This window comes from Rhamphochromis sp. 'chilingali' (assembly GCF_963969265.1).
Source record: "Rhamphochromis sp. 'chilingali' genome assembly, chromosome: 7".
NCBI classification, from domain to species: Eukaryota; Metazoa; Chordata; class Actinopteri; order Cichliformes; family Cichlidae; genus Rhamphochromis; species Rhamphochromis sp. 'chilingali'.
Window position 1 is genome coordinate 22,451,074 of NC_137934.1, and position 27,537 is coordinate 22,478,610.

At 44.0% G+C, this 27,537-nt stretch overlaps 1 protein-coding gene across 2 annotated transcripts in view; it reads left to right on the forward strand.

The window, feature by feature from the left end:
• The window catches only part of LOC308399575 (thyrotropin-releasing hormone-degrading ectoenzyme-like), a 285,055-nt gene that overhangs the window by 11,000 nt on the left and 246,518 nt on the right, over nt 1–27,537 (forward strand). For both annotated transcript variants that reach the window (XM_080886929.1, XM_080886930.1), the window contains one exon: nt 10,252–10,496. In XM_080886929.1, the coding sequence (XP_080743055.1) occupies nt 10,252–10,496 (245 nt within the window). The remainder of the gene's footprint in view (nt 1–10,251; nt 10,497–27,537) is intronic.

The window sequence follows — 27,537 nt, forward strand, 5'->3', positions numbered from 1 at the left end:
AGGCAGCACCACCAGCCTCGCCACAGGTCGGGTGAAGGTCCGGTCCTTCACCTTGATGTCAGCAGACCTGATGTGCCCGTCGGGACTGGGGTGGACTTTGGAGATGCAGCCCACGAGCCAGGAAGCACGAGGCAGCTGAGGATCTATGATCATCACCACCGAACCTTCTGTGACATCTGCGGGGGATGACCGCCATTTCTGCCGAAGCTGCAGGCTTGGAAGGTACAGCCGGACGAATCGAGACCAGAAGTGGTCAGCCAGCACCTGGGAGTGCTTCCACCTCCGGCGACTCAGGAGCTCTTCTCTGGGGTAAGCCACTTGAGGAAGTGCTCCGTCAGGCCGCCCCATCAGAAAGCAGTTGGGGGTCACTGGATCAGGATCACTGATGTCAGACGGGACATAACCTAGTGGTTTGGAGTTCAAGATGCCCTCCACCTCCACAAGGACCGTGTGGAGGACCTCTTCTTGAAGGGGTTGGGATCCTACTGTAGTGTAGAGTGCCGTCTTGACAGACCTAATCTCCCGCTCCCACACTCCCCCGAAATGAGGAGCCGCTGGTGGATTGAAGTGGAAGACGATCTTATGGGGAGCCAGGAGCTTCTGCAGGTCAGAGGTCATGCTGCAAAAGCTGCTTGCAGTTCCCTTTCTCCCCCACGGAAGTTGGTCCCTTGGTCTGAGTACAGCTCAGCTGGAGTTCCTCTCCTGGCAATGAAACGGCGAAGTGCCATTAGGAAGGCATCCGTATCGATGGAGGTTAGGACATCAAGGTGGACCGCTCTGATAGTTAGGCACTTAAAGATGATGCCCCACCTCTTCTCCACACGGCGCCCGATTTTGACCTCAAAGGGTCCAAAACAGTCCACGCCTGTCGAATAAAAGGCAGGTTTGTAAAGGCGGAGGCGCGCAACTGGCAGGTCCGCCATCTTGGGAACAGTCGGTCGGGCTCTCCATCTGCGGCACTCAAGACAGGTCCTTTGAAAACGCCTAACTGCTTCCCGGCCTCTCAGGATCCAATGAGTGCGCCGAATCTCCGCGAAGACCCTCTCTGGCCCTGGATGGCGCAGGCGACTGTCGACATCCTGGATGAACAGGCGGGTGACTGGATGTGTCGGATCCAAAACTAAAGGATGGGAGCTGGTAAAGGCGAGATCTTCGGAGCGGCGAAGACGCCCACCTACACGGATGACCTCATTCTCGTGGTCAAACTCAGGGGATAGTGCAAGGAGACGACTGCTGCGACTGATGGATTTCCCCTGCTTAAGGAGTCGATACTCCTCAGGGAAGCTCTCCTGTTGAGCTTCTCTCAGGACATCCATCTCTGCTCGAACATAGTCATAAGCCGATGAAGTTCCACCGCCTTTGGCCGCCCCATGCAACTGCGTAATAGCCGCTTCCAGCAGCTGTGTCCAGGTGTCATATTTGCTGAAGTTCGAAGTGGCGGGGTCAAAGGTGGTAGAAAATCCACAAAAGGTCTCTTTACGGAGCTCAGATGGGCCTGGAGGCTCAGCCAGGGTGCCACTTGGCTCTGGAGGCCACTGTTCTGGACCTAGGAGCAGGAAAGGAGGCCCTTGACTCCATCTATTGGGTCTGGTCAGCTCGAGAAGGGACTTCCCCCGGGTTATATCATCTGCGGGGTTCTGGGCTGAGTCCACATAGCGCCAGGTGTGCGAGTGAGTGAATTCCTGGATCTCTGCCACGCGGGTGCCGACGAAGACCTTGAAGTGGCATGACTGGGACCTCAACCAGGTGAGTACAGTTGTGGAGTCAGACCACAGCACTATCCTCTTTATGTCCAGAGTGAGCTCATTTCTAAGGAGACGGGAAAGATGAGCTCCGGAGAGGGCACCACACAGCTCAAGTCTAGGCATGGAGAGAATGCGTTTAGGGACAACACGGGAGCGAGCCATCAGGAAGGCTAGATGTGAGCTGCCATCACCTGTCACTGTTCTCATGTAGGCCACTGCGCCATAAGCCTGCTCTGACGCATCACAGAATATGTGAATCTCTCTCTCACTAACTGACTCCGTGATGTGCTTTGGGAGATACGGGCGAGGAAGCAGGACTTGTGCAAGGAACGGCAATTCCTCTTCCCAGGTTTTCCACTGCTGGAGTAGTTCTGGCGGAAGCTGCGGGTCATCCCATCCCCTCTGTTGATCCCAAAGGCGCCTCACCAGCATCTTGGCTCGGGTGGTGTACGGTAGGATCAAGCCCAGTGGGTCGTATTGGCTTGCGAGAACCTTATAAATATTCCGCATAGTGGGGGCGCCATAACTGATTTTGCGGTGTCTGTAACCCAAGGTGTCCGTGGGGAAGTGCCAGCTAGGGCCCAGAGTTGGCTCAGAGGTGTCTGATTTGTCTTGAGTGAGCCAAAGTTCTGCACTTGTGGATCTGAGGTCTTCAGGTAGGTGGCCAATGGTGCTGGGTTCATTACTGGCCCACTGGCGAAGGACAAATCCAGCAGAAGACAGGAGGGCTCTTAGCCTGTCCACTAGGTCCCGGGCTTCTTCAGGGGTCGGCACGCTCTGGAGAAGGTTATCAACATAGAAGCACTGTCCCGCAGAGTGACGTAGCGGATCATCTCCTTCCGTGTGGTCCCTGGCGTGGCGCTGCAGAGCAAAGGTTGCACAGCATGGGCTGCAAGTTGTACCGAAGGGGAGGACCTGCCATTCATAAACGGCCACCGGTTCCTCAGGGTGTAGATCCCGCCACACAAACCGCAGGAGGGAACGATCTTCGGGAAGAAGGCGAATCTGGTGGAACATACCTTTAATGTCACCACTGATGGCTACGGCATGCTCTCGAAAGCGAAGGAGGACACCAAGGAGCGATGCGCTCAGGGTGGGCCCAGGTAGAAGATGTTCGTTGAGGGCTTGGCCTTGGAACTGGAACGAACAGTTAAACACAAGGCGATCTTTGCCATTGTGGCTAACAAGGTGGTGAGGGATGTACCATGACTCATCTGCTTGAGCAACCTCAGAGGGGGACACCTTAACCACCGAACCGGCCTGGACCAACTTCTCTATCTCCGCCCGGTAGATCTTAGCTCGTTCTGGATCTTTCTGGAGCCTTCTCTCCACACTTCTCAAACTGGGAACGACAGCGTTAGGGCTAGCTTTAAGGTGTGGCATGTTCTCGCGGCGAAGGAGGGGGGTGGCATAGCGTTGGATGCCCTCGACATCTACACGAACTGTCTTCTGCTCTAGCAGGCTAACTGCATAGTTATCTTCTCTTGAACGGGTAACCACCTTGCCTTCTGGCACCGGGACAACATCTACCTGCCATAACTTCTCTACATGTTTGAGTAGCTCACTCACCTGGGGAGGAAGGGCAGTCGTGAAGAGGCACTGTTGTGGCAGCGAAGAGGAACCTATAAGGCTGGAGGGACCCTGTAGTGTCCATCCTAACCTGGTGCACATAGCGGCGGGACCACCCGGTGGACCAAGACGGACAGCTTCAGTTGGAGTGATGAGCTGCGGGTGGTCACTGCCAATCAGAAGGAGAGGTTTGACCTTCTTGAAGGACTGGAGAGGCAGGCCTCGGAGGTGTCTATACTTCCGCTGCAAGGACTCCACTGGGTAGCTGTGCTCGGCTAGGTCGATACGGGTGGTGGTGAAGGCGTTGCGGACTTTGTACTTCAGCTTAGGTTTGCCACCAGGGGAGATCTCGAATGAGACACATGATCCTTGCAGAGTTTGCACATCTTGCCTGATAGTGCGCAATGGAAGTGTCTCTGGGATGCCTTGAAGGTCAAGCTTCTGGGCAGCGGTGGGTAGCAGCATAGTCCTCTCTGACCCATCATCCAAAACTGCGTGAGTGCTCAAAGTCTTGCCATTATGGTGAAGGATGACTGGGACAACCTTTAACAGGACTTGGCCGCTCTCTGTAGGACGATCGAGGTACAGGACGCCCGTAGGATTCTCACCTTCTCGTGGGGGAGCAGACACTGAGCCATGTGGCTTTAAGAACTTCGAATTCACGTCGTGAAGGACCTGCAGATGACGACCCTGACACAGGCTGCAGGGTTTCTTGAGGGTACACTGTGCTGCCTGATGGGAGCGTGCGCAACGCCAGCACCTCTTGTTAGTCTTTATCCAGTCTGTGAGTTGTTCGCGACTCAGCTTGATGACCTCCTGACACTGACTCAGGTGATGGGCACGGTTATCGCAAAAGGCGCAGTAGGGTTGCTGCCTAGCTTTGTTTGGAGTGGTACCTAGTGACCTGGGTGAGCTCTCTCCACTGTGAAGAACCGCAACAGAGCGTCTGCTTGGTCTGACATCAGGCTTCTCTCTGGTGATCGCTGGAGTGGGCAAGCCGTCATAGTCCTGACACCAGGATTCGTACTTTAACCAGGTAGCCAGGTCATCCAGGGTGTAAGCCTGACCAGAATGGTTGTACATGCACCGACGGAAATCAGCTCTTTGCTCTGAAGGAAGCTTACTAAGGAGTCGAGCCACATGGGAGCCACACTGGAGTTCGACCTCCCCATCAGGGCCTAAAGTCTTCAGCATGCCCACGAGCGACTGGATGTGGAGAGAGAATCGCTCAAATGCGGCTGCATCCCCTCGGCGGATGTCAGGTGAGTCCATGACAGCAGCAATTCTTCTCAGGGCAAGCTGGTGGGGCTGCCCAAGCCTGTCGTTAAGAGCGTTCATAGTGTCACTGAAGGGCGTGGCAGAATGGAGGTAAGCGTCCGCTATCAACTTTGCTTCCTCCAGGTGTAGATGATCTAACAAGACTTGGTACCTGAAAAGCTCTGAACTCTCCGGGGGCAATAAGTTCTCTAGCGCCATCTTTAGACGAGCAAATTCCCCAGGATCACGGCGTGAGAGCTTGGGAATGCTTGGACGAGGCCCCCTGTAGGTCAAGAAAGGAGTAGATGAGGACGGGGATGGAGTTGGCAGTGGTTGCAATGGAGGGGGGTGTGCTCTCGGAGGCGGCGCTGGAGGGTAGGTGATCCTTGGCTGAGGAGAAGTGAAACCTGGCCTAGATTCATGTGGGGGGATGATCTGACTCTCCTGTGCAGCCATAGACTCCCTCTTCAGATCCTGGAGCTCTTTCAGCATCGTATCGATGCGGTCCGCAACTGGACCCTGGATGGAGACAGACTCCTCCTTGAACACAACAGGAGGAGGTGGTGGAGGCCAGTCCTCTTCCTCTTCAGCAGAGGGTGGCTGGAGATGAACAGCAGGGGCTCTGGGCGGTGGACTGAGCTGCAGACTCTCTGCACGGTCCAGCAACTGCAGCAAACTAGCATGAAGGGCCTGGAAATTATCCAGCCTGGCTCTCATCTCGTCATGCGACTGCTGGAACAGGAACCTTTCACGCTGTATATCTTCTAACTCTGCTCTCAATGGTGTGACATGGCCGTGTGAGCCGTCATCAGAGGGGTCAGACGGAGGATGGTGGGAAGAATGGTTGTCGCCTCCTGTCTCACTTTCCTCCTGGTAACCTGCACCAAGCCCGGGGAAGTCAGTCTCATAAGCTACATAGCGGAGGGGACGACGTACATTACGCCGTGGGCGCGCACCAAGAGCTGAGAAGTTCTGAATATCATCCATCTTTTTAGGGTAGAAGCACCTCAGGCCCTCCAAGGTTTGGAGGCCTATCTCCACCCACCACCACTTCCCCTGCCGGTGGCGGACTCCCTCAGGTGTCGGTGTGTTGGTGGTTCTTTGTGTCTGGGGGTGGGCGTCCGGGTACACACCGGCTCACTCCTTGGCGGCCGCTTGTCGGGGCCTGGGGCCTGGGGCTTGCTCGGGCCCCTTTGGAGGTGGGGTGCCCCCGGCCTCTCGGCCTGGGGCTCGGTCACTCAGGCACAGCTGGGGGCCGGCGGAGCTCACGGGCGCGTCACTGCAACTCCCCCTGACTTCTGCTCCGCGGCTGCTGGGCGAGCCCTCATCTGGGACTCTCCTTAGCTCTTACTGGAACAGTGGCGCGGCTGCCCCTCTGTTGGTCTTCCATGGTCTCTTGTGTTCTGGGGGCCTCTGGATGTCTGGAGTTTTGATCTCCTCCATACCCGCTTCACACCTTGGAGGACGGGGCTGTGGCCCCCCCACACTCCCTAGCAGATCATTACATGGAGAAACCTTTGGAATGCATGCATGCTGATCCACACAGGTATGCACACATGGGTATTCACAGACGCGGACTAAAGCTTTCTTGGCTGCTGCCTCAAAGCACACTGTGCGCTGTCTATCTTGCGTGCTGCACAATATCGTTTATTATTTAGTAAATATTGATATCTATGACTAGCTAGTTTATTGTGATGGTGCTTTGTTTTCTCTATTATTATGTTGCTCTTTGTTGTTTGCTGTCTCCTCTGTTTGTTTTTTTTGTTTGTTTTTTTTTTTTTCTCCATACAGGTGACCCAGGAGTTCTTTTTTTTTTCTCTCTCTTCCCCCCCCTTCTCACCGTCTCTTCTCCCCTTTGGTTTTCTTTCTTTCTCTCCCCCTCTTTCTCTCATTCATTCCCCCTGTCCTATTTATTAAAAAAAAAAAAAAAAAAAAAATGACAAAGGATGAACTGAAGCTCTGCCATCACGTAATGTCGCATACTGCTGTTTCTGATGTCATTTAAGAAAAAAAAAAAAATAAATAAAAAAAAAAAAAGGGTAGAAGCAGCTTACATCCGGCTCGAAGGACCATTAATGTTGGGTAGATAGCTTGTACTGGAAGGACTGTAAGGTGCTAGTTCAGGTTTGCAGCTACCACTCCCTGGAGTGTCGGCCAGAACACTGCTCAAGGCCCGGATGAATGTTCAGAAGAGAGACAATGAAGACACCGAGGATAGTGCAGACTCTTGTATTGACTTCACACAGTTGAAGGTAACAGGGATTGTCAGAGGAGCAGGTATTGCATACAGGTTTAGGTGCGTGGGCATGGTGTGTGTGTGTGTGTGTGTGTGTGTGTGTGTGTGTGTGGTCTCTGAACGGAACAGAAAGAAAATGCTACATTACTAAAGTGTTCACAACAATATCTCCAGAGTACATCAACATAAACACAGGCGGGAAATAAACTAACATCCCCTTTAATACCATAGGCCATATATTACTCACGACTCACACATAGACCCCCTGAGAGAGCTAACCAGGTACACAGCTATACCCAACCACACGGCAGGAAAGTTAGCTTAGCTTAGCTTAGCACCCACTAGCGGCACAGTCAGAAACATAGTCATTTCCCCCCTAACCTTGGTTACAGTCCCAAACACATCTTATTATCACATCCTCACACATCACCAACTTACGTTGCTCATTAACGCACACTTCTCACGGGATAACCAATTCTCTGCCAGTAATCTGGAGCAGAAAAGCTCAGGTGCTTTGCCCACGTCTCTCCCTGGACATAGTCTCTCATACAAAGCGGTGGGGTGACCTCTACTGGCCACTCTAAAAACTACAGGTGAACTAACAACTGAACAGAATAAACCCATAACTACGGGGCCTTTTGTACACACTCTCATAGAGATTACTGAAGTTTTGCAAATAATTGTTGTCTTACTTAGAAATGCAGACAGATTGCCAACATGCTGCAATCAAACTGAGTCTGTGCTGATGAGCACAACCCAGCAGATCTCTTTGCAACAAGGGGATCAAGTCAAAGGGTCACTAGCTGGTTGCATTCCTGTTATTGTTGCCAAGCGTTTAAAGCGTGGAAGTACTGACCTTACTTTGAGTTTGATTCCATAAAAAGTGACAAAAACATTAGCGTCCGTTGTGCGTGGGAAGAAAACTTCTTTTTACAGCGAAAAAAAACCCTAAAATTCTGAGCAAGCACCGAGTGCGCAACGAGGTAATGGGAAACTCACAGAGAAAGTCGCGGATTCTTCAACTGACCGCGGCACACCTGCACCAGGGTAAACCTCCGCCTACCGCAGTGCTGCTTAATAGGTGAAAATAGAGCAACAGGACCGCTGAGTCTTTCACTTTATTTATGTTCTGCTGTGTTTTACTTGCATCTATTTGAAAGAGTGAGTGTAAACACAAAAAATATTTTATTTTATGTGCTGGAATGTGCAGAAAATAGGTTTAAATGTTAAACTAATTTATTCAACTCAGAGAATGTTGCATATAATTACATTTTTGCTTGATGCATAAAGTTAAAAGATTAAAACTGATAAAACAAGTTAAAAAAAAGAGATTTTTCCATTTGATTACATTTTGTATGATGGATTATGTAGAAAAAGTAGAATTGGGCTGAAAGATCTATCGCCTTATCACCTCTTCAGGTTGTAAATCGTGTTTTTAAAAAGTAACTAAGTAACTAAGTAATTAATTACTTTTGAAAATAAGTAATCAGTAAAGTAACGGGATTACTTTTTTGGGGAAGTAATCAGTAATTAGTTACTGATTACTTTTTTCAAGTAACTTGACCAACACTGAGTACGAGTAATAAATCACACAGCAATAGTACCTTCATGTGGTTGTAAAAAGCATGATAATATATTAAGTGTTCAGAACATGTTACTCCCATTGAGTAACGTAACGGAGTACGTTACAAAATACATTTTGGGGCATGTATTCTGTAATCTGTAGTGGAATACATTTTAAAAGTAACCTTCCCAACACTGGTGAAGTGTGACTGTATCATCAACTAATATGTGTGTACATTATACACGGTGACTCATCCTTTAGAAACATTTAAAATGCAATTTGATTATCGAGGAATGTGATTGACCATTATATTTAGCTCTTAAATAGATAAATAGATAGAACTTTATTAATCCCTCATTTAGGTTCCTCCAGGAAATTCAGTTAGTTACGTACATAATATCTAAATAGCCCGTGTTTAACCTCACCCACTAGACTGAGCTCAGGTTTGAACTATGTTCTACCTTTGGTAGTCGACTCGTCTTCTTTTTCCTCCTCTCTTTTGAACACTGAATAACTTATTTGCAGACTGCTTTCAGGTAAAGTCTTGATTTTAAAGTCACCACCTTTTGGAAGAGCTGCTTCTCACTTTCTTTCTGAAAAGGTCAGACTAGGGCTGTTCGATATAACGATATATATCTGATGACGATATAAAAAAGTATCGTTTCATTTTACGCTGTCATTTGTTTCGTGGTGCCGCAAAACTGTTTACGGTAATATTTTTTCACCGTTTTGATGGTCACTGTAGTGGCTATATTAATTTCTTAAAGTTCTCTCTTTCTCTTATATTTAATATAACCACCATACGGACGGACAAGCGCCTGTTTTTATGCGTTGTGGTTAGCAACAACGACGGTAACAGCATCGCTTGTTTATGTTCCACATAAACCTTTCACAATAAAGCTCAAGATTCTGTTGAGACTTTTCAAAATAAATGAAATCACGTGAAAGAGCAGATTATTTATGGATGAGAAGTAAAAAAGAGCCGCCAGGTGTTAAAAAATAAACCTTAAACTCAAACGTTAGAACAGGCTTTTCCCCGCAGCACGCCGTGTAATAAATACTTACAAAGAAAACGGCGGCCGTTACAACTTATGCCTAAAAATGTATAGTTTCATGCATCAGTTAAAACACTCGACTCCAGCTACATGACGCGCAGCTGGAAACACTTCCCACAAGTTGAGCTGCCTGAGATTCACAGAATTTACAGAAAATGTTACATTTTTGTGATTTATATCGTTATCGGGACGATAGAATTCTTATATCGGGATATGAGATTTTGTTCATATCACACAGCCCTAGGTCAGACATTTCCCACACACTTACCTGTAGGATCAGCTGCTGTTTGCTTTAATCCACCTCAGAAATCAACCACTGCTGTCATGTTTCAGGCGGGAAATGACATAAACATGAGCAGCAACAGGAAGTCAGCAGCTTTCAGAGGTGCTCTGGATGTGAGTGAGCGTGTGTCTGAGTTTGAGGAGTTTAGGATGCACGAGTACGCGTGTACACGTGCATCCTATTAAACAACCCCTGCAGAGTTTCTTTGCAGATTTGCTGTTAACATCGAGTGTCACTCATCAAAATGAATTTTAAATATCCTGAAGCTTTTAAATGTTTAAATCCTGCGCTGTTCGCATTCATGTTTCCTTGCTGTAAGGCTTCTCCTTAACTCAATTTGTTGATGGATTACTGCGTTTCTGGGTGATTTGCTATTATCGCTACCAAGATTTTATTTATTTAATGATAATAAAACAGGAAATCTGATTATAGCATATCCAAACATATTTCACTCTTCTGGTCTGCACTTGTAGATGAGTCTTATTGTGGAGACACAGTTGGTGTGTGGATGTCTTTATCCTATTTTCTCTTCCATCCATCAGGTGGACCGGGTGACAGTTACTGCTGAGGGCGGTGTTGGAGGTCGTCCTTCCAACAGGCCCGGGGGCGGAGTCATGCGTATCCACCGACACTTCCCCTTCCCAGCCAATCAGATGTACGTGGTGGCGCTGCACCGCGAGATGAAGCCGATGAGGGTTTACCGGCTAAACGTGAGCTTTGATGCTGCCATCGAGGACGAGCTGCTGGGCTTCTTCAGGAGCTCATACACAATGCAGAGAGAGAGACGGTACACACACACGGAAACACACACTTTTCCTATACCAGCAGGTGGTTCAGCTTGAAAAGGTCAAAGCTTCACATTCACGACATTGATTAACTCACACTCCACATGCCATACGCCTGTGTGTGCATGTCTTTGTGTGTGTTCCACTTGTCTCAAACACACACACACACACACTCACACGGGCGTACATATAAAACTCCTTATGAATTTCCCATAAGCCTCTGCTGCAGTTTCCACATCAGATTTCTTCCCCATGGTGCAGATGGGAAACAGACTGTGTGCTGATACATTTATTATTTCATGCACGAATATGTGTGTGTGTGTGTGTGTGTGTGTGTGTGTGTGTGTGTGTGTGTGTGTGTGTGTGTGTGTGTACTGGATTCCAACGTCTTTTCAATGTATTGTGAAAAACACAAACTTGTGGTTAATTGTTTGGAAAAACGTTGAGCTCAGCTGTGATTGGACAGAGTAAAGACATTACCACATAAGGACTCTGCCTGAGAAGAGCTTTAGCCAGTGATGAGACATAATTAACTCATTCCTCACTTTTATACTACTCAATTCTGATTGGCTCCATGAGCAAGAGAGCTGCCACATAGACCAGTGCAGCATGAATACGATAAAACTGTGTGATAAAGAGAGTCATTATAGGAAATGATGAATTCTCTATTCTGTGTTATATATTTAGACTTGCTAATGGTAACATAATACACAGTGATCAACATTATTTTATGAAGAGGACATAAAGCAAATCTAGAATGATTGCCATGTTCAAGGAGGAATATCTGACAAAGAAGCTAACTGTGATGATTTTGGGGCACTCTGACCTGATTCTGAAGACCTGTCTCAGACATGTGGGTCTATTATAATGAACTGCATTGGCTAAAATTAAGCTGCTTAGAGAGTCTGAATGGCTCAGAGTTCAACGCATGGATTTTCATGCGCTTAAATCACTTATTAAGACTCAGTGTAACAAGCATTTAGGCAGGGTCTTCAATCTGACCATTTAAGATGAGCGACGGTGAGAGCAGCGGGTCAGATGAGCCCATCGATGTTAATTTTGAAAATACACCAGCGATGAACTTGTGTGGTCTCAGGTTAGAGTTTTCTTTTCAGCCAATGTCTGAAGGAGGAGCGTCAGCTCTGCTCCACTGACAGAAGTCAGGGGTGACCCATTAAAGGCAGGACACCGGATGGAGCTAATAGAAGCAGTCAAAAGTCCAATTAATAGTGCTGCTTTAACAACACCCTTTTTCATCTGCGAGCAAATGCACCCTCTTCAGAGTGCGCCCAAATGCTTGATGGAGCTGCAGAAGCTGCTGATAGCCTAGCATACTCAGCTGGATGGTGGACATGTACATGCTCATGCAAGTTAGTCGTGTTTGAGTACTTGCTCGCACTATACATCTGCACAAGCGACAGACCGCTTTGGTTACATCTTTAGGTTTATCTCTTTCATCCGAAATTGGCAGCTTTATATATATTTTTTAGTGCTGTCAGCATTAATGCGCTGTCATCATGACTAACATGATTAACAATTAACCCATCTGGAGTGCAGACCGAGTCTAAATCCCTGAAATGTCTCTGTCAATGCTAGAGATGTGCAAAGCAGCCGGTATCTGTATCTGTATAATGCTGACAGCCCTAATTTTTTGGGACATTAGGTCGTCCATGTTTGAAATTCTGTGTAATCAGTCCGTGCATGATTACATTGATCTGCCCATCAAAAAGTCTGCGCATGCGCGAATGTATCGCCCATCGTCGATTATTAGACTGACGATTGTCGGTTGGAAAATTTTTACATATTGTCCAGCCCTAATCCATGCTTGGTCTGTTTTCTTGTCAATGAAAAACCATTTTTAATAAATCATTCTTTTGTTGCTTTAATTATGAATACAACAAAATCATGATATTTTTGCTATAAAAACATGACCCATTAGTCCCATTTTCTAAAAGATTTTAACGATTTACACTTACCTGTAATTTTAATATGCTACAGGCTGCAGCACCTTTATTCTAAAGCTCAAACATGTGTTTCAACATCATACAGATTTTTCTGGGATCAAAAATTACTCAATAACGGCTCCTTTGAAGTTTGCTGACCTCCACTGTAGCTGGTCATGGAAAATGTCAGGAGTTGTATTCTCCATTTAAGCTTTTATGCAGATAATATCAGTGATTTCAGCTAATTAACTTGATGTTTTTGTACCAGAACCTGCATTTATGTATTCAAGCTCTACAATATTTGAGACAGTTAGCTTATAGCTTTGCCTAATGATGCACATGCAGATATAGAAAATTTAATTCCATTTCAAGTTGCTGTGTTGTATTAACCAACAATAACCAGGTATTTACACCTGGTGATTTCTCCACTTGTCACAGAGGCTTGTGATTTCTGTTTGGATAAAAAGTGTTTCCACTAATGAGCAAAATGCTGCTGAGCATCCGTATAAAACTATCATTAGTAATCATGGTGATTTTTTTTATTATATTTGCTTGTTTGGGACATAAAGGAAATGATGCAGCAAATGTAATATTATATTAATACAACCTTGTGCAATATTTAGAGAGCTGGATCCAGTCTATCATCTGAGACATGAGCTGACAAAATAACAGAAACACTCGTTATGAAGCGTGCTCTGGGCCAAAATTATACTGACTTAAGAAAGCTTAAAATAACTCCATCATTATTTAGAGGAACATGATCAATGAAAATAATTTAAAAAAGTGTTTTGTAAACAAAAAAATAAAAGATGAAATCTCAACATTTAGTTTACCAAGGCTACATGTATGTCTTCTTTAAAGCTTTTAAGCTTTATTTGTCACGGCTGGCGGAGTGAGCCGTGTGGTGTGGAGGAAAGGGAGGACCCAAAATGCAGCAGTGACTGATGATACGAGTGATGTTTATTTACAAAGTGACAATGGCAGAAACAGGCAGTGAGGCATGACAAAACAACTGAAGAAACCTAAACTGGGAGAACTAAATGACAAACCTGAGACCATACAAAAGGGGTGCGGGGCAGAGAGACGCAGAGACAGGAACACCATAGAACGCAGACGAGCCGACAATGAACACAGACCGACACCCACTAAATATACACACACAAGGTAATCAGGTAATCACACACAGGAGGGAAGAACAGCTGAACCTAATACACATGAGGACCGGAGGACACAAGCTGAACACAATGACAACAGACACAGACCTTCAAAATAGAATAGGAAATCCAGAACATGAGCCTTCAAAGTAAAGCAGGAACACACAGACTGATTTACAACACAACACGGGGACATGAACAGAGCACCAAGGACAGACACAGGTAGGGCTGAATACACACACCAAACTACAGGTTCAACCCTAAACCAATACAAAATCAGAATAAACACAAAGCACAAAAATGAACTTCAAGGAAACACAAAACGCTGGGCCAAAATGACCCAGGACCATGACATTATTAGTGGAACAGCTCGATTATTGTTGACTTGAGATTAATATAAATGAGTACTGAGTGTAAAGAGCAACAGAATCAGAGATGGAGGACATGTTGGTGGCCTAAATCAAGCAAATCCTACATCTGGATTTGTTCATCCACTAGTACTTTTATTTTTCCTGCTGTGTGGTCAGATTTACAAAAAGGCAGCAGATTAAAATGTTTGGTGGTGAGCAGAAAGCTGCCTGTCTGAAGAAACTGATTATTTTACATGGACGGCCTCATTGGACTGTGAGTGTTGCCTAAATAAGCCCGATGAGTTAAACCAGAGTATCTTCACAAATGAGACGCTGGATTCCAAAACTGTTTGAAGATGCCTGATTGCTCATTGAAAGTCAGTCCAAATTTGTGAAATGAGTTGTAATGACATGCATTACTGCACTCATTGAGGTGCTGTTATTTGATCCATCCAGGCAACTGTGAATGGCCGTCTGTTTTGCAGACAGGAAACTATCCGCTATTGTGACACAACACGAGCTGAGTCTAAGAGTAATGATTCTGACAGATCGATGAGCAGAGCAGGACAGCGGCTGCTGTTCGGTGCTTTAAACACAAAAACACGAAGGTATTTTAAACTCATCCCTCTGACGTGGAATTCAAATGTTCATGACAGTTATGGATTCATGGATTCATGAATCTGTGCAAAGAGATGTATAACATTGATTTTCACATCCAGAAATCTAAATTCGTCTTCACTTCTATGGAAGGAGGACCAGTGGCTCAGGTTTCTGAGTCTTCACTGATATTTTGATTTCCTGCTCTGTCCTTGACCTCCATGGGAATACGTTGGATAAGTGTTACAGTCCATTAACCATATGGACATTTATTGTAACATTAAAAACTAAAAGCTGGCTAATGTCACTTCAAGTGATGGTTATATAAATGAGACAAATCCATAAACACACACATAATTTTATAATTTATTGCTTTCATACATTAGAAAATTTTGCTCATTTCCTAATTTAAGAGCTTTTAGGCATCAAAAACTGCAAAATAACAAAATATCAGTAGAATTTCAAACACACTCACATCAGTTGAAGCTTTGTTTTCTTCATTGACTTCCTCTGCCGTGTTTCGATAGAACAATGGTATAAAACTGCAGTTTTAATTGGTTTTTCATCAAGTTCACAATGAATTGATTAACATGCCAACTTTTTGACATCTGAAGTGACCAGAGGAGTCTCTGAGGGAACTTTTTAGTATTTTTAGCACACGCTGAGCCAAAATCCACCACCAGTCAGACTTGGTCTCAGTGTTTCCACCACCCGTGGTCCACTATTCGCTGGCAGCTGCTGTTTGGATCAATTCTGAATCAATACGGCAGCTGGCATACTAACAGAGCTCGATCACAGCACAGCAACCTGTTAGTTAAAGCTTAATGCTCCAGCTGCCAGAAACCCGGTTACAGTCGACTTTGTGCACTAACCTAATTCCTTAAACGTCACACAAAAGAGAAAGTCTGTGTGAGAGCATGACAATACTAAAGGTAATGCAATAAATATAAAGCCAGGCGTAGATTATTTGTGGGACTGAGACGCATGGTACTATGAGAGTGCATATAACTGCCATCCTATAAAGGTGCCAGCGTGAGCTCATTAAATATGTTAATCTGATGACTAACCAGCAAAGCAGTAAGACACATGGTAAAGAAACCACAGCTGGTTATTATTTAAAAACAGTAACTGTGTTCTGAGCAGAGCTTCAGAACGTCAGATAAACACAATACCGGTGTTCAGGGACGGTCCAAGTGATAGTCTGCTCAGAAGTGTGTGTTCATGTGTGCGTGCACAAAGCTCACTGTTATCTTAAGGATTAGCTTGATACAGCAATGCAGCTAATGCTAACACACACACACAAACAGAAACACACACACAAACAGAAACACACACACACTTCACTATGAGATTTGCTTAATATCCAGAGTTACTATAAACCCCAGGCTTGGCTTAAACGTTTAAAATGCTGGGAGTGGGTGAATTAATTAGCGTGCACACACACACACACACACACACACACACACACACACACACACACACACACACACACACACACACACACACACACACACACACACACAGTATCACTGTTCTAGCTTAGTACTGATCTTTATGCAAATGATGTAAAGATGAGTTTTGATGTTGCAGTTACTGTCGTCTCCCAGTGAAGGCATTTTTTAATTCGGCCCGATTCCACCCGTCTGCAGAGATGACCCGACGCCTGCTGCTCACATGAAGCATGACGTCGCATCAGGATAAAAACTGACACATCAATACTCAGCTAATGTATAGGAAACTGGACCAGAGTGGTGCCACATTCACTGCACTAGTTTTCTTTCCCGGGGCATCTTTCATGGCTGCCCTGACACAATTTATAATTTAACATCAACTTTAAACACATTGCTAGAATCTTTTTTTAGCTTTACTTTACACAAGCTCCGAAGTTAAAATTTTGTGTAGTTAAGTGCTTTGTTACCTTTTTTGGTGCTTTCAAGTGGTTGCATCATCATTACCATATTCATCTATAGTGTTAAGTATTTTTAAAGGCTTTCCACAGTCATGTGTTTTTCCTTATTTTGCCATATGCTGTGTCACATTGTTGAATGTTCATATTAAATGTGGTTAAACTTTGAAACAATTAGTTCAACATGTAAAAGTAATCACTTTTGTTCAAATGCCTCAGCCTTCAGACTGCTCTGAATACTTAAGTATATGCTACAGTACGCTCTCTCAGCACCATAACTTCTCATTCTATGGTGTTTAATGCTGTTTTGACACATGTTGCCTTTTTCTCACGCACGGGTACACAATGTCCTTTAGCAGCAGTTCGACAGTTCCTATCCACTCATCATGGACATGAATGTCAGGGTAATTTGGGGCTTTTTATTAATTCTTTGAATTGTTCTATTGCCTGGGTAGAAGAACTGTAAAGCATACATCTTTAATTACTTTGAAAAAAGAGAACTGGGTGCACAAGTTTGGATTTATTTTGGATTTTCTGTATTACACAAAAGGTCAAGGTCAATGTCTCATATATCGTCAATTAGTTTATGGCAGTTCTGAACTTTGGTGGTTTCTGGGTTTTTCCTGAAAATCCAAATTCTCTCATCTAAGGTTAACAGTTTGGTCCTTCTTCCAGACATTGGTAATCTAAATAACTTGTACTTATGCAATTCAAATAATTCTACATTTGTGTGTATGAATTTGTTTAGAAATGGCCCCAGGAGGCCTTCCCAACATGTGACAATCTAAAATTCTCCTTGTCAGATCTCCACAGAATTTCTTGGACTTCCCCATTGTTCTGAGTGTTGATCAATCCGATGAGCACTGTCAGACAAATCCTTCTTAATGCTACAAAGAGATACTACCAGCTGTAGTCAATATTGATCAATAATGAGAAGTTAAAAGGCTTCGGCCTTGTCAAGTTAAAAAAAAGATGTAAGTGTTTATGCATACGTTTGACCCTGTGTGGATTAGACATAATCAAAAATTAATTCAAATTTTTTCACCCAGTTCTTGTTTTTCAAAGTAATTCAAAATTCAAATTCAAATTCAAATTTTTATTTGTCACGTACACAGTCATACACAGTACGATATGCAGTGAAATGCTTAGACAACTGCTCGTGACCTAAAGAAGAAAAAAAAAGGGCTATGAATAAGATAGGAAATAAATATGAAAAATTAAAAAGGGTAAATTTAACTAGGAAGGAATAAAATATAAATTAAGGTTAAAAATGAAATAACTGTACAACACAAATTAGAATGAAGGGTAAATTTAACTGGGAAAGAATAAGATAAAATATATAAATTAAAGTTGAAAATAAAATAACTGTACAACAAAATACACAATACACAGTATAGAACTATATAAGAATGTATGAAGAAATATAAATAAATATATACACAATAACAGCAGCTGTACAAGTATTAACTGGAAATGAAGAATATAATGTCCAGTGTTGTGCAATCCACATTATGTCTTCTGCAATGCAAATATGCTTAAAGTGATTTAAGTGATGAATTGAAAACAATGTCCAGAATGTCCAGTGTGTGTAAGAACTGTATGTGTGGGTCAGTACTGTGTGGTGGTGTGATTGAAAGACCGTATCGCCTGCGGGAAGAAGCTCCTCCTCAGTCTCTCTGTGTTGGTCTTCAGGGAGCGGAATCGCTTTCCTGACCTCAACAGAGAGAACAGTCTGTTGTTGGGATGGCTGAGGTCCTTCACGATCTTCCTGGCCTTGGTCCAGCACCGCCTGCTGTAGATTGAGTGCAGGTCAGGGAGCTCGGAGCGGATGGTGCGCTCAGCTGACCGCACAACCCTCTGTAGAGCTCGTCTGTCCTGCATGGTGCTGTTCCCGAACCAGGTTAAGATGTTTCCCGTCAGGATGCTCTCTATGGTGCACGAGTAAAAGTTCCTGAGCACCTTGGAGGGCAGTTGGAAGTCTCTCAAGCGTCTGAGGTGGTAGAGACGCTGACGGGCCTTTTTCACCACGGTGTTGATGTGACAGGACCATGACAGGTCCCGCGTGATGTGAACTCCGAGGTATTTGAAGCTGTCCACTCTCTCCACTGGGCACTCATTGATGACGGGGGTCTGGTAGTTCCTCTCCTGCTTAGTGCTGAAGTCCACTATCAGCTCCTTTGTCTTACTGACGTTTAGAAGGAGGTTGTTCCTCTGGCACCAGTTCTCCAGATTCCTAATCTCCTTCAGGTAGGCCGTCTCGTTGTTATCAGAGATCAGGCCCACCACGACGGTGTCGTCAGCAAACTTGATGATGGTGGTGGAGCTGGTAGTGGCCACACAGTCATATGTGTACAAAGAGTACAGCAGGGGGCTCAGAACACACCCCTGGGGGGCTCCAGTACTGAGAGTGGTGGAGGCTGAGACATGTCCGCCCATCCTTACTGCCTGTGGTCTGCCAGTTAGGAAGTTGGAGATCCACTGACACATAGATGAGCTGAGTCCCAGATGCTCCAGCTTGGTGGTGAGTGTGGAGGGAATTATGGTATTAAATGCAGAGCTGTAGTCCATGAAGAGCATTTTAACATAATTCCCCCTTCTAGTGTCCAAGTGAGTTAGTGATGTGTGGAGGAGATGAGAGATGGCATCGTCTGTGGAACGATTTGGACGGTAAGCGAACTGTAGTGGGTCCAGTGTGTCTGGTAGTGAAGAAATGATGAAGTCTCTGACCAGGCGTTCAAAGCACTTCATCACTACTGAGGTGAGGGCTACAGGGCGATAGTCATTGAGAGAAGCAGGGTGGGGTTTCTTCGGGACAGGAACAATGATGGACTCTTTGAAGAATGTGGGGATCACCGACTGAGATAAAGAGATGTTGATAATCTCAGTGAACACAGGAGCTAGCTGGTATGCTGTCTGGTCCTGCTGCTTTCCTGGTGTTCACTCTTTTGAAGGCTCTCCTTACTTCATGCTCGGAGATGACGAGCACGTTTCCGGTGCTAGCAGTATCTTCCTGTCTGCAGCCGTTAGCGCCGCTAGCACTAGCATTGTTGGAGTCCTTAGCTGCAGCCTCGAAGCGAGCATAGAAAGTGTTCAGCTCGTCTGCCAGAGTCACGGCCGCGTTTGTCATACCGGTTGTTGGTGCTTTATAGTCCGTTATTGTCCTTAGTCCCTGCCACAGGCTCCTAGAGTCACTCTGTTGGAGTTGTGACTCTAGTTTCCTCCTGTAGCGCTGCTTCGCCTCTTTCACCCCCTCCGCACGTTATATGACGCGGAGTCAATCATTCCACCCTGGAAAAGAAACTTTTCAAAGAAATCAGTGATAGGGTAAAATCATCATGACATCCTCATCCACGATGAGTGGATTGAAACTTCAGACCACAATTGTACATGTACCAGATGCAGCAATACTGGCTGCTGCTGAGAGATAATGGACCTGATGATTCAAGTGACGTGTTTAAAAATCTGCAGTTTGTTTAATTTCAGTCAAAGTGTCATGTAATCTCTCACTGCTCGATTTACAGAAGAGACTGCATGTTGTGTTACATCATTTGAAAAAATTGTGATCATGCCACAGATGTTACATTATTGTTCTACATGTTTAGCTTTACACACAGTGAAAACATTACAATAACACTGAACTCAGAAATGTAGTTCACTATGCTGCACTTTAACTTTGGTCTGGGTTCTGCTGACGTTCCATAGATTAATGCATAATGAACACTGACATTTTCAAATTTAACTAATACTACATTAATACTACATTATGAACTAGCACCATCCAGTATGTGTGATGAAATTATGGTATATTATTTCTATATAAAGCACACTTCATCAGGAGGATAATTTTCCTGAAGAGGGTCCCCACTGGACTGAAAGTGTGCCAGATACTTGGTTTCTTCCTGAAACCCAGACTTCTAAAGGAAATCCAAAACCCCAGAGCTGAGCTTTTTTCTTCTTCTTCTCAGATCCTGTGAGGAACTTTTTCATTACACTGAAACTGTTTTTTCAGAGCTGCCTTTCTTTAATGAGGAGAGGAATTACAGTTAACGAGGAGTGGTAAGGCTGCTAACGAGGCAGAGCTGTTTGAGGAACAGAGATGTTGGAGCATTAACAGAAGAGACAAATGGTTAACGAAGGTTATGTGTGGGACTACATTTTAATAAAGGTTTGAAAGAAGTCGATTGGTTTAACACATCTACCTCATCTCGTATGTCTTCTTCATCAGCAGCTTCTCCCTGGCTCTGCTGTCTGATCGCTCCCTCCTTCATTCTGATAGAGTAATCCGGTGCTGAGATGAGATGTTTCAGATCAATACTGTGCTCACCCACTCTGCAGTGTGTGTGTCAGAGGGCAACCTATCTAACATGGCACTCAGCTGAAGCAAGTTAATAAATTCATTCGTTCTCTGAGCCTTTACAGACATTTAAAAAAATACACAGAGCAGGAGGCGGAGGAGGAGCTGCTGTGGAATCGAGGTCTTCACAAACACGCAGTATTGATTTTGACCTGAGAAAGACCTTTGACTCTCTTAACCTGTTAATTTCTATCCATGCTAACACTGTGATCTTACAGATTTTCTGTCCACTTTGGTTCAGAGGGAAATATCTCAACAACAATTACACTGAGTGCAGTAAAGTTAGATAGAAATATTCCTGTTTCATAAAGGTTGTTGATGTCACAGTTACTGGTAAACCTCTGGTCTCTCAAAGAGTAGCCCACAGAGGTTGAATTTTATATTCAGCTGATGTTTGAGTTTATGTCTGATGAATGCAATCATCAACTGAATATAAAATTAATGATTTGCACTAACTTTCCAAAGCAGGTTATCCAACAATCTTGTGTGCAGGGCTGTGAAAGCTTCTGTCAGAGTTAGCTGTTGTGTAGATGCATGCAAAGGGGAGAAATGTGACATGTGAAAGTTGGTGTTTTCCAGTTGCATAATGCTGCCTTTTTGTCTTTATGTGACTGAGGGCTTAAGTTGATTAAGGTTACTGGACAATCAACACCATTAAATGCACAGTATATGATATTTGCTATTCAAGATAAGCACTGTGATATAATTGGACTGTATGTTTAAAGCATACTGTCTCAGACTAATGTTAAGGCATTTGGTTTTTTGAACGTTTTAAAGACATAAAAAGTTTTGGGATACGGTCTTAAAGATTTTGACAATGAAGGACCTGACGACCATAGCGTTTTAGTGTTTCAGCATCTTTTTTATTTTTCAGTTTTTAAAGGAGCAGCTTTCCTGCTCCTCTGTTTTCTGTGGCCCTCATCACTCTTGCCTCCGGTCCCAGCAACATCATTAACAGGGGAGACCCAATTAGGTCAGATGTGTGAGTCAGCCTCCCCTGGCACCACACCCTGAACCCACTTCTCCACCCCTCCGCTGCAGCTGAGCCACAAACCACACCCTTCAAAAATGACACTTCTATTTTCAGTCTGACAACTAATGGTTTAGAGAATCTGGATGTTCAGGTTGGGATTGGGTTAGGTTAATATCTACTCCCTTTTTTAAAAGGTTTTGTGTAACTAGAGAACCTAAATGCAGACAGTGTGGAGTTCTCCCTGTGCCTGTTTATGACAGATTATTTCCGGATTCTCTGCGTACTCTGGGTTCCTTAGAAAGTCTAAATACATATAGGTAAGGTGTGAAAGTGTGAATGATTATCTCTCGTTATGTGGCCTGTGAATGACTAGAAAACTCTTCAGGATATATCCTGTCTTCCCGGATGACAACTCCAGTTTGGAATATCAATGTAACAAAAATATATATGTAACTGATTTTTGGGAAAGCAGTGTCATGTGTACTGAAAAACCCAGTTTATTTAGGGAAAGATGTTCACATTTTCAGAGCTCAAGGCAGCTTTCTTTGTTGTTACTATGTGACCTGCAAGTGAGAACAGTCTCTCACATGGGAGGGAAGTGGCAGGACTAATCAAATACTTGCAGGCCAGGACAGACGGCTGTGGGTGGGTCCCTGCTCGGCTGGACCACCACTCCAGTGGGCGGTCTGTCTTGCTGATGGTGGATTTCGCTCTGTACAAACTCAGGGCCCTGTTACACAGGGCTTCCTCATCTGAATCAGAGTCTGAAGACAATGAAGAGGGGAGGAAGCTCTTTGTCTTTACACTGTTCCTGCAACAGTCCAGAACAATCCATTTTCCGAGAGAATCTGTAACTTTGTGCGATGTTGACTTACTGATTTTGGTCCTGAAGCCTGTCATTTCAATAAGTTTGGGCTGCCAGCACCTTTTGTTGGTACTCGTGCTACGAGCGCTAACAGCTCCCACAGTTTCTGTGCTCGCTGCAACATGTTGCTGCATTTAGATGGTACCGCAAGGTTGAAGTGCTTTGGTGGCATGCAAACTCCTTTTTGCACAGTTTGCACAAAACACTGCTTTTATCAAGGTTTCCGTCAAGTAGTCTTTTGAAAGAAAAAATTTGATCTGTCCTAGCAACGCGATTCCTTCTGAATCTTTGTAGCTCTGATGTTTGGATCGATGTAATTGGTATACCAGGAAATCGTGCATTGACAAAAGTTCCCCTTTGCTTGGAATGCAAAGTGTGATTAAATGCATTATTTTTTTCTGAAACGCGCTATTTTTTTATTTCAAATTAATTAAGTGGAATTTAGGCGTTAAATTCCCACCCCTAGTTACAACAAGGTTTGGAGAGAATTTGCCAGATTCATATGTAAAGGAACATTTTTTTGTAGAAAGCCAAACCTTTCAGCCTGGACGATAGTGAGGTTCTTAGGTTGCCGCCTGCATCCCTCCTCATATAATTTCCTTAAGGATTATTAAAGTATTCTGATTCTGAAAGCCAACGACACCAGCGAAGGCTGGTTCTGCACTGAAGAAACTAAGTACTTACCTTCAACATATAGGAACAGAGGGGGCTGATACCCCCAAGATGATTCAAAAGGTGAGAGACCAGCTGCAGATAAAGTGGGTGAATTGTAAGCGTATTCAGCCCAGGCCAGTTGACTGCTCCAGGTGGATGTGTTGGATGATACTGCACATCAGAGGGTTGGTTCATTCTCTTGGTATGCTCATTAGTCTGAAGATGAAACCCAGAAGGGAGACTAATCTGGGCTCAAATCGAAGAACAGAACTCCTTCCACATGCTGGAAGTGAATTGAGGACCCCGATCAGAAACGATATCCATGGGGATTCCATGAAGCCAAAACACGTGATCTGTGGTGAGTTGTGCTCTCTCGACGGAAGCTTTAAATCATAAGCACCTCTTTTTTAAGGCACCCAAGATAAAACTTATAAAATTCTTAGGAAGGAAGGATGAAAAATTCCTGTCTGAAGTTTACAAAAATATATATGTATATTTTTTTTTTGAGTAGAAGTGAGCAAACATTAACATGGGGTCAACGTTCATGTTATCTTTTGTAAAATTGCTTCTGCCTTCACATGCTTGCACGGAGCTTGATCTGGACATAATGCATTTTTGCACGAGTTACTTTTTAAGCCTCTGCAACGAAGGTCAAGCTCACTGACCATCCTGCATCTAATTCTTATATGAAAGCAATATATCAGCAATGCCTTGAGGGATATTTGCTGATATATAATTTGGCATAAACATTCACTTAAATTCAACAATGAACTGATTAGCATTCCATAGTAAAAGGTCAAGGTCCCTGTGAGCTTGCAAAAAATGTTTTTGGCAATGACTCAAGATTTCACATTCACATTGTGATTAAGTTTTACTGAAATAGTATAAAATGAGGGAGTAGTGACATTTATATATCAAAGGTCAAATCTGGTTAGACACCTGTGTAATTTACAGCCTGACTCGGTGGCAGAGATGCCTTCCACGGCCAAGGTTTTTGTTATGTTGAGTTTTGGATTCCTGTTTTATCTGGTTGTGATCCCATTTCTACTTTTGCTTCCTGTTCTTTTCCTTCCTCTCTCATTATCTGACCCACCTTACTGGCTTCACCTGCTGTTGTCTTTTTCACCTGTGCTTTGCTCCCTCCTGTGTCTCATTGGCTCACAGTGTGTATATAACCTGTCTCCTGTCAGATTCTAATGCTCATTTTCCTGATTTGTGTAACCATTATAGGTTCTTCTGTGGTGTAGACTTTTTTTTCCCCACATAAAGACTTGGAAACTTTCTGTCACGTCATCCTGTTTGCCTGTTTCCATGATCCTTGTTCCCAGTGTATAAGGATGAGAACAAGGACTATTTCTGTGTTCAAATGCATTATTCTATCTTTCATGAGTGATTATTCCTTTTGGTGAACAGTTGCTTGAAGTTTGTAGCCTGCCTACAAGTACAATTGGGGTCCTAGACGTAACTACAACAATTATTTGGGCTTTTGACTGCTTGGTTATTCTACTTTATTCATAGTCAGAAACTCTGGATACAAGTGGCAGAAATAAGCTTGCTTAAAAAAGGTTTTGAGCTCAACCTTACAGTGATCAGCTTAGCCATTCAGGACGAGTTCAGAGTGGAGCTGCTACTCCTCTCCATCAAAAGAGTAAGTTTGGACATCAGATTAGAATGCCTTTTGGGCACCTTGTATGGAAGGTTTATCAGACTTGTCTATATAGGAGCAGCTGCGGACTCACAACACACTGGAGATTATGCCTCTTGGAATGGCTTGAGAAGACCTCAGTATTCCCTAGGAGACCCCAGTCTCATAGCAAAATGTGAAATATTCATGACAAAGCTCATTTACAAAAAAATAGAATATGAAAAAAAAATGTGTCAAGTCTGGCAGTCAAACCATGGTCTCTGGTGTGAGTGGTGAAATCATTCATGATGCCACCCACTCCTCTGCTTCCAAATGCAGACTTCTGGCCCTCTAAAAGTGGAAAATATTCACTTTGTGTACATGGACATGAATCAGTAGACGTGAAAATGGTCTGATGGAAAAATTGTGTTCATGCAAATGGTGGAAGGTGGAAATTCCAGGAACACATTAAATAGATTAAATGTCCTCACTATTTCATAAACCGCAATAAGACTGTTGCCCTGGAAGAAGAAGTGGCCAGGGAGAGGGAGGTTTGTCCACATTCCTGCATCATGCATCGATTTGTAGCTAATGGTTGGTTGCTATAGAACATTTCAGATGCTCTCACTGGTAGTAATTACAATCACACACATCAAAGTTGAGGAAAGGTTAACTCAAGGTCCGCTCACTTCACGTTGACTTTCTCTGATCTCATGTAGATTCAAGAATGAAGTCCTTCATCTCAAAATCAACCCAGAAAATTTGCCAAGTAACAGGTTCTTCATCATTAAACACACGCAGACACCTTGTACAAGTCATACTACATCCAGTCATATCAAATTGTTCTGTCAACCATATTTAAAAATTTAGTACACCAGGCAAAAACAGTTTGTACATTTGTAATGAGCTTGAAAATCAATATTTTGTTCAACCACTGATATTATTCAGCACAGTCTGAACTTTCTGAGGTGGCTTTCTTTAAATAGTCTTCAGAAATAGTTTGCTGGGCTTCTTGAAGCACATTCAAAGCTCTTCTTTGGATATCCCTGCCTTTTGTTCTGTTTGCTGTGTCTGTTTCTTTGTCTGCTGCAACAACAACAACAATAATAATAATAATAATAATAATAATAATAATAATAATAATAATAATAATAATAATAACTGTAATAATGCCCCTTTTTTGTCAGGTTTAACATGGTCTATTCAGCTCCTGCCCAAACTTGAAAATGCCCTGGACGCAGGACACTCCCTTGTTCTTTATTTCCTTTTTATTCTCAATTACATGTATGGCAGTAGTTGAAAGCTGATCATCACCTTCTCTCCTTTGAGGATTGTGTGACACTCTTGAGGCAGGTAATTACACACAGCTGATCACACAGCTGATCACACTTTACCTAACAAGCATTATTATCTTCCTCCATCCACAGCTGCAGAGCTGGTTTTCTTGAGGTGAGCAGAATAATGTTCCATTCTGTTGTTTGAGTTTGGCTCTGGGGAGGCCAGTCCATGACTGTTAGTATTCCTTTATGCTGTGTTTACTGTGTTTTGAAGTCATTACCAATGACATACTTTCCAGATGGTGTGGATCAAAATCTGATGGTACTTTTGTGTGCTCATAATTCCATCAGTTTTAAAAAGATCTCACGCACCACTGACTTAAATGTGGCTCCAAACCATGGCAGAGCCTCTTTGACATTTTTCATATTTTCAACTAAAGAAATGGAAACAAACTGTGTTTTGTGACAGGTTTGTTATAACAAAGATAAAGCTACAATTTAAATTTTGTTCTTTGGTAGATTGTCGACTTGTGGGCAGTGTGTTGTGTTAAGTCCATGTCCAAAGAAAAACTTTTAAGACCTTCAGAAAGCCTGTGCATCTGTTGCACAGTTGCACAGTGTTGTGAACATGTTTTCACCTTCACACAGGCTCCTCCTTCTGTGCCTCACAATCAGTTTTCCTGTGTGGCACTGATACAGTGGCGGTTCTGTTCAGTGCTGGAGCTTACGCCAACTTAGTGAAGGCATTTAGGAGCACACCTGCAAGTGGAAGGTCATGGGAGATCCCAGAGTAGATCCAGACCACCAAATATATGATAGCATGTGGAAATAAGGTTCCTCTGACTTTAGGGTTCCTGACTGAAATCGGATTGTGATCTGTCGTTACTGCACAACCGCATGCCTCGTAACACAACCAATCAGATTCCTGCATTGGAGAACTCACCAAGAACTCAAAATCATCTATTGCTGAGAGAAGGATGTTCTTTGGTTTTATACTCTTGCTGAATTTCTCCATGACTTTATAAAATGCTTTCATGTACCTCCAGTGGCTCACAGCCCGAGTACGACTGAGAGAAGCAGGAAGCCAGATGATGATATCCTTATCGGCATCCTTTTAATTATCATTTTTATCTTAATCTCCTATTTTCTTGTACATCCTTGCCTCCTACTTTCTTGTTACCTAAATACACTTGGAGAACTGAAATCTGACAAACTAAGCCCCGCCCCCACCTCCACCCAGCCACACTGCCTCACCCATCAGTCGCATATTTTACACCGAAGATGATGAATCAGCCTCTTCGGCAGCTTCCTGTGTAAAAGTATAGCAGCAACAATACACACACATA